Source organism: Mobula birostris, chromosome 10 (genome assembly GCF_030028105.1).
Source record: "Mobula birostris isolate sMobBir1 chromosome 10, sMobBir1.hap1, whole genome shotgun sequence".
Classification (NCBI taxonomy): Eukaryota; Metazoa; Chordata; class Chondrichthyes; order Myliobatiformes; family Myliobatidae; genus Mobula; species Mobula birostris.
The window spans coordinates 52,504,761-52,515,526 of NC_092379.1; the positions used below are offsets into that span (position 1 = coordinate 52,504,761).

At 46.7% G+C, this 10,766-nt stretch overlaps 1 protein-coding gene across 1 annotated transcript; it reads right to left on the bottom strand.

Annotated features, from left to right (window-relative positions):
* Positions 1 to 2,192: 2,192 nt before the first annotated feature.
* LOC140204002 (uncharacterized) lies at positions 2,193 to 10,382 on the bottom strand. Its single transcript, XM_072270221.1, has 2 exons — positions 10,223 to 10,382; positions 2,193 to 4,785 (listed from the first exon to the last, which is right to left on the bottom strand). The coding sequence occupies exon 2, from the start codon at positions 3,852 to 3,854 to the stop codon at positions 2,418 to 2,420; it is 1,437 nt and encodes a 478-aa protein (XP_072126322.1). The 5' UTR covers positions 3,855 to 4,785; positions 10,223 to 10,382; the 3' UTR covers positions 2,193 to 2,417.
* Positions 10,383 to 10,766: the final 384 nt, after the last annotated feature.

Consider the following 10,766-nt stretch of genomic DNA (forward strand, 5'->3'; position numbering starts at 1 on the left):
GCGAGACAAGAACTTCAGGCGAGGCGAGAGTTACCAGCAAGGCATGGCAAGGCTTCAGGCGAGGAAACAGAAGGCAGAGGAAGGGATACAAGGAGTAAGGACAAGAACAATCCAGCCACCACTCCCTGGTCTCTGGAGGTATTTATGCAGTCAGCCCCAACGAGAATCAGCTGCCTCAATTAGTGCTCAACAGGAACAGAAACAGGGTAGATAGGAAAACCTGGAGCAAGGTTCGATGGACCAGACTGTGAACCGGAATGCGGACATCACGGACTGGACCATGACATCCTCCACATTCAAACACTGGTGGTATTCAAATGTTGGTAAACTGATATTCGCAGACTGATGAATTGTTGTGTTTGAGATTTGCCATACAGAAAAATCCCTTGTCTTTTCTACATTATAAGACGTTTACAAAATACACCAATGGGTGAAGAACAGCACTGCAGGTGAGATGGTTTTAGTCTCTAAGGTGAGTTCTGATGTCACACTTTTAGTGAGGCTCCACACAAGTTAGATGAAAATTGTGGGCGGGATTCACTACATCATCCTCATCTTCTCTCTCGTCATGGTTTAGGCATCCGGGCTCAGCATCAAATTCCATGACTGTCTACCGGTCTGTAACATAAAGCGTCAAGCCCACCCATCATCTCTCAATGATATGGCCCAGTTTGTCTCTGTCCATTGCTATAGCTTAAAAGTTCTGGGCATGTCCCACTGCCCTGCTAGGAGCACATACTATTTACGTGGCTGCTCCTGGAGATTATCTAATCACTGTGATCATTGACGATGGTGAACTCAGTAATAGTAATGCTAAGGAATGCCAAGGGAAGGTGATTAGAATTTCTCATTGGAGGTTGTTAATGTGAGCAACTCTGTGGTTTGAATGCTACAGGTCACTTGTTATCCAAGGCAAGGGTGTTTGTTATCATTATGCACCCAGAAAGAATAAAAGAAATAATTGTCTCGTTTGGCAGAAGGGTCTACAAGCAGAGGACATTCGACAAATTAAGATGGTTTGCTGAAGAACAAAAAGTAATACAAGGCGATAATGTTTCCCATGTTGCTCTAATAGGCATTTTGATTCACTGGAACTTGGATGCAGTTCTTTCTTTTATGCCCCAATATCAGCTATTCCCGTTATCTACCGAGGTATGGACATCAGCTGGTTCTGCATATCGGATCTGATCTCAATGCTCCATTCCAATTGGTAGAAATTACTAATCCAATTGCTTATCTACTTATCTGAAAGAAACACAATAAATTCTTCATGCGAGAAAAACTTGGAAGTATATTTTTGGGCCGAGTCCCAGACCTTTAGATTCAGATACCCAGATGTCTGCTGTGCCTGGGAGGTCCACTGCTCCCATTCCTGGAGCCATTTCCCACGGAGTGCACGCACACCCTTCACCACTTGTGCACTCGATTTGCAGTAACAGTCCATTCTGAAGCACAGAGATTTCTGGCTAACAACAGTACCATTGAAATCGTTTACAATCACTGTCCCCCCTCCCCCGCTAAATGGCACCAATCCAGTCAATATTTTTATAATATTAGCAAAGCAAACTCCCACCTCCAATAAACTCAATGTCAATAAGCATTCGGTGTTCCAACAGTGACAGTTAACCTATTTTGTTTTCCCTGTGAATTTTGTGACTTTCTCACTCATTGCCACGCCCCCTGCTTCTGATCATGTGCTGTTACCCAACAACACTCCAGAGCCCCAAACACCGTCACTGGTTTCTGAGCTTGCTAAGTTGAATATTCAACTCACTCTGCTTTCAGACTTTAGAGGACAATGCTATATTGTAACAACCAGCTGTGTGACACACAGCCCTTTAAATGCACAGAAAATTACCAATAACGTTCAAGAGCTGGGAATAAGGAGAGTAACAACCAACGTCATTCTTCCTCAGCCCAGAGATATGTGGCACAAAGAACATGTCACACCCAACAGCAGCGAGATGGTCTTCTTCTCCAGTCTCTAGAAAGTTATGCAGAAAATTCAAGAGAAACCTCTTCAGCCACAGAGTGGTAACGATTTGGAACCCATCAGCACAGAGAGAACAAGAGGTGAACAGCAGGAATGGATTTAAAATGGAAGAGAAACACGAGTAGTAACAAACTGGTCTGAGTTGACTCCCTACTATATAGTGGGTGTGCTGTAAATTCACAAAGCACCTGAGACAGAGTTTAAAATAGAACTCATTTATTTGTCACAGATACAGGTTACTAAATTCCAGTCGGATCAAAGATGAACACCTGCAGGAGAAGCTCCTGCCATGCCAATGACAAGTGTGGAGCACTGGGTGTGATGAGATGCAGCAAACATCGCAGTGATTGGCGACAATTGTCACTTTCAAAAGCGTCTCTGGACTCAGAAACTGTGAGGGTTAAATATCCAGCAGGCTGCTTATTTAAACCTTTTCCCGAGTGTGAACTCGGTAGTGCTTTACAAGGCTGGATGACTGAATGAATCCCTTCCCACATTCAGAGCAGGTGAATGGCCTCTCTCCAGTGTGAACTCGCTGATGTATCTTCAGTTGAGATGACTGAGTAAATCCCTTCCCACAGTCTGAGCAGGTGAACGGCCTCTCCCCAGTGTGCACCCGATGGTGTGCCAGTAGGTCAGATGACCGAGTGAATCCCTTCCCACAGTCTGAGCAGGTGAACGGTCTCTCTCCAGTGTGAACTGACTGGTGTGTCTGTAGGTGACATGACCTTTTGAATGCCTTCCCACATTCAGAGCAGGTGAACGGCCTCTCCCCAGTGTGAATTCGCTGATGTACCTTCAGTTGAGATGACCGAGTAAATCCCTTCCCACAAACTGAGCAGGTGAATGGCCTGTCCCCAGTGTGAACTGACTGGTGTGCCAGAAGGTCAGATGACCGAGTGAATCCCTTTCCACAGTCTGAGCAGGTGAACGGCCTCTCCCCAGTGTGAACTCGCTGATGTACCTTCAGTTGAGATGACTGAGTGAATCCCTTCCCACAGCCTGAGCAGGTGAACGGCTTCTCACCAGTGTGAACTAACTGGTGTGCCAGTAGCTCAGGTGACCGAGTGAATCCCTTCCCACAGTCTGAGCAGGTGAACGGCCTCTCTCCAGTGTGAACTCGCTGATGTACCTTCAGTTGAGATGACTGAGTGAATCCCTTCCCACACTCTGAGCAGGTGAACGGCCTCTCCCCAGTGTGAACTGACTGGTGTGCCAGGAGGTCAGGTGACCGAGTGAATCCCTTCCCACAGTCTGAGCAGGTGAATGGCCTCTCCCCAGTGTGGATTGACTGGTGTGCCAGGAGGTCAGGTGACCGAGTGAATCCCTTCCCACAGTCTGAGCAGGTGAATGGTTTCTCCCCAGTGTGAACTGACTGGTGTGCCAGGAGGTGGCATAACTGAGTGAATCCCCTCCCACACACAGAACAGATGAACGGCCTCTCGCCCGTGTGAACTGACTGGTGCCTCTGCAGGTGATATGACCGGGTAAACGCCTTCCCACAGTCTGCGCAGATGTACGGTGTCTCCCCACTGTGAACTGACTGGTGTGCCAGTAGGTCAGATGACCGAGTGAACCCCTTCCCACAGTCTGAGCAGGTGAACGGTCTCTCCCCAGTGTGAACTGACTGGTGTGTCTGTAGGTTGGATAACTGTGTGAATCCCTTCCCACACTCGGAACAGATGAACGGCCTCTCCCCCCTGTGAACTCGCTGGTGTGCTTGTAGGTGGGAGGACTGAGTGAATGACTTCCCACATTCAGAACAGGCGAAGGGCCTCTCCCCAGTATGAACTCGCTTATGTACCTTCAGTTGAAATGACCGAGTGAATCCCTTCCCACAATCTGAGCAGGTGAACGGCATCTCCCCGGTGTGAATTGACTGGTGGGGAGACTATGCGAGTCCCTTCCCACAGCTTGAACAGGTGAATGTCTCACCCCAGTGTGAACTCGTTGACGTACCTTCAATTGAACTGACTGAGTGAATCCCTTCCCACAGTCTGAGCTGGGGAACAGTCTCCCTCCAGTGTGGCTACAGATGGAATTACTGAGTGAATCCCTTCCTACATTTCCAGAAAATGATGTACACCTCTCCTCAGTGTGAACTCACTGGTGTGTCAGCAGATCAGATAACAGAGTGATTATCTTTCCATACACGGAACATTTGTCTCCCTTGTGAACTCACTGCTGTGTCTGCGGGTGGGCTGCGTGAGGGAATCTCTTCCCATGTACGGAGCAGGTGAGCAGTCACTCACTGGGGTGAATTTTCCGATGCACCTTCAGCTTGGACAACAGAATGAGTCAATTGCCGCAGTCAGAAGAACAGGTGAATGATCTGACTCTGGTGTATATTGTCAGGCTGGATACTGAGTATATCCCCTCCCACACAGAGCAGGTGAATGGCCTCTCCACAGTGCGAACTCACTGGTGTGACTAGGGGTGGACTGAGTGAGAGAATACCTTCCCACATTAAGAGCAGGTGAATGATATCTCCCTGCTATCAATTGTCTGACAATTCACCAAGTCAGATGTTAGCCCCTTGTAAAATCATTGCAGTTGACGAACTGATCTCTGGTGAACAAATGCTGGTGTGTTCTCAGCACCCTGGTTCCAGCGAATTTCACTGAGTTAAAACAGAATGTTTCCTTTCAGACACAAAACACAGGTCCAGCTGGGATGAGATACGTCTTCATCTCCAAGGATCGATAGCAAATATATTGGTGTTAAGGACACAGAAGAACTGATGTGTTGTTGTGTTTGAGATTTCCGTTTGCAAATCCTTTGCCGTTTCCAACCTGCGAAAAGATTTTCAAAAGAAATCAGTGGGTGAAGGAGAGCATTTCAGATGAGATAATTTTAATCTCTGTGGTGAGATCTGACATCACACTGTCACCGTGAGGTTCAACACAAGTTGGAGGACCAACTCGTCCTCTAACTGGCACAGATCAGACTGACACTTCCTGTCTCTGTCAGAATGGATAAGTTCTGCCCACCTTTCATCTATGAGCTTGCTCAGTTTGCCTCTCTCTAATAGAACTATTTCAAGTTCTGGGTATGTCCCACAGCACTACAAGGATCACATGATATTACATGGCTGATCCTTGAGACGTATTAATTACTCTGGGTCCATTGATTGACAGTGGTGAATTCATCGATGGCAATGCCAATGAATATGAAGGGAAGGGCATTAGTCTTTCTCAGACAGATCATTAACCTGAGGCACGTTGTGATGTGAAAGCTACAGGTCATTTGTTACCTTAGACAAACGTGTTTGATGTCATTACCCACCCAGAGAAAGTGGGTCAAAAACATGTTGCCATGGGTAGAAACATCCAGAAACAGAGGAGGTTGAACAAAGGTGATTTTCTAAAGAATCAAAGCTGATGTAGGGTGTGTTTCTTCTTTGCAACACTTGTTGACATTTTAATGCAAGTTCAAGTTCATAGTTCAAACATACATGTACTGTCAAAGTGTGTGAACCCCATAGAACCTTGAGGTTGGTCTGCTTGCAGACAGCCACAAAACAAAGAAGCACAATAGAACCCACTTAAAATCATCCACACTTCAAAGACCATCAGATGCCCAATGTGTGGGGAAAAAAAGTACAAATCATGCAAACAGTGAAAAAAGTAAATGAATGACACACAGGGCATTATCTGCAGAGTCCCTGAAAGTGAGTCCACACCTCACTTGAACGACACACACACATAAAATGCTGGAGGAACTCAGCAGGCCAGGCAGCATCTATGGAAACGAGTAAACAGTTGACATTTCGGGCTGAGACCCTTTAGCAAGGCTGGAGGAAAAGGAGATGTGAAGTCAGAGTAAGAAGGTGAAGGGAGTCTCAACTAAACACATTGTCTACCAAGATTTCAACATCAGCCTGATGCCAGCATCAGAGCTGATCTCAATGTTCGCTAATCCATTTATCTGAAAGGTGTCCTGGAAACTCTTCCTTCAAGATTAACTGGAAAATGTATTTTTGTTCCAATTTCCTGATCCTTGGACTTAGCTAGCTGGAGCTCAGCTGTGCCTGGGAGATCCATCCACTCCCTGCTCCTCTGCCTGCACTCACATTTTTAAAAATCTTTTTATTGATAGATAATCTTCTACAGCTTTAAAATGGTGCAAGATTTCAGCAGATTGAAATATATACAGTTAATAAAGCTGAAGAAAAAAACTTACCAAAAAAGTATAATATATTCTTTAATAATAATATATGAAAAAGAAAAGGAGGAAAAAGAGAACCCCAACTACTAAAAGAAAAAAACAGTAACTACAAGAGAAAGAAAAAGAAAAAAGAAGAGAGGGGGGAAAAACCCTTTAGGATCCAACTCCTGGAGCAATACGTCTTACAATCATCTACATATACAAGAAGAAAAATCATCAACCGCCAATTACATTTACATAAATAAGATTGGAAGGAAACCATGTAAATTAATTCAAATTAAATGATAATATTTGGCAAAAGAGCCCCATCTTCTCTCAAAATCGAATTGAGGATCAAAAGTTCTACTTCCAATTTTTTCCAAGCGAAGACATAACATTACTTGAGAAAGCCATTGAATTAATGTAGGGGCAGAGGTATCTCTCCATTTCAATAAAACAGCCCTTCTTGCCGACAATGTGACAATATGTTGGTTTGAAGAGGAAACACGCATGCAATTGCATCTGTCTGCACTTACAAACACACCCCACGGACTGGCAGGGAAGGCACTGCAAACGTCACTCGTGGTTGCCCCTGTACTCAGAAGGCTCCACAGACTAGATACCTATCTACCCGTCATGGTCTCAGCGATATTCGAGTGCTGTAAAAGTGGCACTGCCATCTTCACTCATCAGCAGTAAATTCCCCAGGTCCCAGGTATGGATCATGGGCAGGGAGAGGAGGAGAGAGCTGCGACTGTGCCAGGCCGCGTGGCCAGTGTGTCCAGTGCTGGTGAAACTCACTCCCAGAGCCCCACTCCTATCTGCTTCTTCTTGTAAGTTTAATGGTAATTGGCAGACCAATACAAGGTGCATTACTGCCATCTACTGGGTTGGAGTGTGGACCAAAAAGACAGGAAGTATACCCCCTCCAAAAATCCCCAAAGGATAACAAAAAGTACAGCACATTTCAGAGAGTCAAATACGTGCTTACATACATTGTGGTGGCAGTAATGTCCTAACAAACGTTCCGTGTTAAACTGTATGGATTTCAATTTAGCAATTGGAGGTTTCCTTTGCACCTCAAACAAAATATGCTGCACCGTTTCTTAACAGTTATAAGTGTCCACATCATGCCTATTAATTCCAAATAAGGAATTATTCAACCTAGTAAGTCCAATACCCAGACATGTAAGTATAACTTCCTCCCTCCTGTTACAAGCATCTCCCAGTTGAGTTCTCACCTTCATTTCTTTTCCTGATCCCAACTTTGATGCCACAGTGATTGTACACACTTTTTAATTATGGCTTTCACCTCCCCCTTATGCAAAAGCACCACTACATTTACATCCTTAATTTTAGGTGATCACTTGGCAGGATTATCTGCCACCTCATTTGCTTCAACTCCAACATGAGCAAGGGCCCATAGGAAATGTATACACAAGCCTAGACCCTGCAGCCTCAACAGGTGTTGTCCAATCTCCAGATGAATATGAAATACCTGTTTTAATAGGTGTCAAAACTGAGAATGAGTCAGAGTGCAGAAGTACATAATCAGGGCATACTTCTTTGATCCATTTCAAAGCCAAAATAACAGCAACCATCTCAGTTGTGATTACTGATACTTTATCTGATAATCTTTTCTTCATAGACACCTGAAGTTTGGAACACAAACTGAAACTGTCACAGGATTTTTGAATCATCTCTATAGATATGTACGTAAAAAGACATAATATCATAATTATATAGACATCTGTTAGTCTCATGAGACCATGGATTTGTGCCTTGGAAAGTTTCCAGGGCGCAGGCCTGGGGAAGGTCATATGGAAGACCAGCAGTTGCCCATGCTGCAAGTCTCCCCTCTCCACGCCACTGATGTTGTCCGAGGGAAGGGCGCTAGGACCCGTACAGCTTGGCACCAGTGTCGTCGCAGAGCAATGTGTGGTTAAGTGCCTTGCTCAAGGACACAACACACTGCCTCAGCTGAGTCTCAAACTAGCGACCTTCAGATCACTAGACCGACGCCTTAACCACTTGGCCATGCGCCAACACAATATCATAATAGAAGAAGCATATATCACTGAACTACCTGTGCCACGGATATACAATCGTTCTTCATCTTTTCTTGAATAAACCACAGGCAAAGGGAAAAACTATAAGACCATAAAACATAGGAGCAGAATTAGGCCATTCAGCTCATCGAGTCTGTTCTGTTAACCATCAAAGCTGATCCATCATCCCTCTCGGCCCCATTTTCCTGCCTTCTCCTCATAACCTTTGGTGCCCTGATTAATCAGAAACCTATTAACCTTCTCCTTCGTATACCCTATGATTTGACCTTCACGAGGTCCTAAAGAATTAAAGATGATGCAAGGATTTTGTTGTTTCTTTTTCCTGTTCAACACTCACTGATAGTTTAATTGGCTGGAAACTTTCTTTTAAGCCTCAGTCTCACTAAACATGTTATCAAGATTTCAACATCAACTGGTTCGAACATCAGAACTAATCTGAACGTTCGGTAATTCATTTGTTCGTCTTCATCCAAGATTAACTCGGAAATATACTTTGTAAACACAAAATATTCTGCAGATGCTGGGGTCAAAGCAACACTCACAACACACTGGAGGAACTCAGCAGGTCAGGCAGCATCCATGGAAACGATCAGTCAACGTTTCGGGCCGGAACCCTTCATCAGGACTGTAGGGGGAAGGGACAGAGGCCCTATAAAGAAGGTGGGGGAGGGTGGGAAGGAGAAGGCTGGTAGGTTCCAGGTGAAAAACCAGTAAGGGGAAAGATAAAGGGGTGGGGGAGGGGAGGCAGGGGGGGTGTAGGCAGGAAAGGTGAAGGAGGAAAAGGGGAAAGCACAATGGGTAGTAGAAGGAGGTGGAACCATAAGGGAGGTAGTAGGAGGCAGCTGGGGGAGGGGCAGAGTGAAACTGGGGTAGGGGAAGGGAGGGGGAGGGAATTACCGGAAGCTGGAGAATTCTATGTTCATACCAAGGGGCTGGAGACTACCCAGACAGTATATGAGGTGTTGCTCCTCCAACCTGAGTTTAGCCTCATCATGGCAGTACAGGAGGCCATGTATGGACATATCTGAATGGGAGTGGGAAGCAGAGCTGAAGTGGGCGGCAATCGGGAGATCCTGTCTATTGTGGCGGACGGAGCGGAGATGCTCGAAGAAGCGGTCCCCCAGTCTGCGTCAGGTTTCACCGATGTCGAGGAGGCCACACCAGGAGCACCGGATGCAATAGATGACCCCAACAGACTCACAAGTGAAGTGTTGCCTCACCTGGAAGGACTGTTTGGGGCCCTGAATGGTGGCATGAGAGGAGGTGTAGGGACAGGTGTAGCACTTGCGCTTACAGGGATAAGTGCTGGGTGGGAGATCCGTGGAGAGGGACGTTGTGGATCAGAGAGTCGCGAAGGGAACGATCCCTTTGGAAAGCGGAGAGGGGTGGAGAGGGAAAGATCTGCTTAGTGGTGGGGTCCTGTTGAAGGTGGCGGAAGTTGCGGAGGATAATGTGCTGGATCCGGAGGCTGGTGGGATGGTAGGTGAGGACAAGGGGAACTCTGTCCCTGTTGTGGTGGCGGGAGGATGGGGTGAGGGCCGAAGTGCGGGAAATGGAGGAGATGCGGGTGAGGGCATCTTTGATGACGGCAGGAGGGAAATCACGATCCTTAAAGAAAGGATATTTTAGATGTTCTGGAACGGAAAGCCTCATGCTGGGAGCAGATGCGGCGGAGACGGAGGGAATACACTTTGGTTCCAAGTTCCTAATCCTTGGGTTTAGATAGCTGAAGCACGGATGTGTTTGACAGATTCATCCAACCGCGCTTCCAAAAGCGCCGACGAACAGGCGGGGAAAGCAGGGAAAACGCAACCATGGCTGCGAATATACCCAGAAAACCCCACGAACGAGAAACCCGTGTGTCCGACCCGACCAAAGCGACGCGCATGCGCGGCAACTTGACACCGTCGCTGATCGGCAGAAAACTCCCTGGGGCCTGGTTACGGGAGAAAGGGAAGGAAAGGACTGGAGCTGTTGGTGCCCTTGAAAGCCCCACCCGGAGACCTGCTCCTACCTGCTGCCGAACTTCCGGAACCTTTACAACACACAGACAACGCTGGGGGAACTCAGCAGGCCAGGCAGCACCTATTGAAAAGAGTTCAGTCGGCGTTTCGGGACGAGACCCTTCCGCAGAACTTCACCCGGAACCTTTAGTCCACTCAGTGCCTGCACGATATTCGTCACCTATCGGCGACCTACCCGCATGCGCATTTAATCGGTAGGTCACAGACCGCGAATCCTGAAGCGCGGAGATTTCTGGGCAACCAAAGTGCCATTCAAGCTGTCTGCAAGCTCCGGTTCCCCCCTACCACATGCCTCAAAGCCAGTCTATGTTTTCATATCGAACACTCAGTAGTTCCTTTAACGCAGCAAGCTCCCGCAAACCATACACTCCATACTAACGTAAACACGAGGAATTCTGTAGATGCTGGAAATTCAAGCAACACACATCAAAGTTGCTGGTGAACGCAGCAGGCCAGGCAGCATCTCTAGGAAGAGGTACAGTCGACGTTTCGGGCCGAGACCCTTCGTCAGGACTAACTGAAAGAAGAGCTAGT

Coding starts and splice junctions, on each gene's coding strand:
- LOC140204002 (XM_072270221.1), bottom strand. CDS start 3,854: ATGCCGTTCACCTGCTCAGATTGTGGGAAGGGATTCACTCGGTCATTT.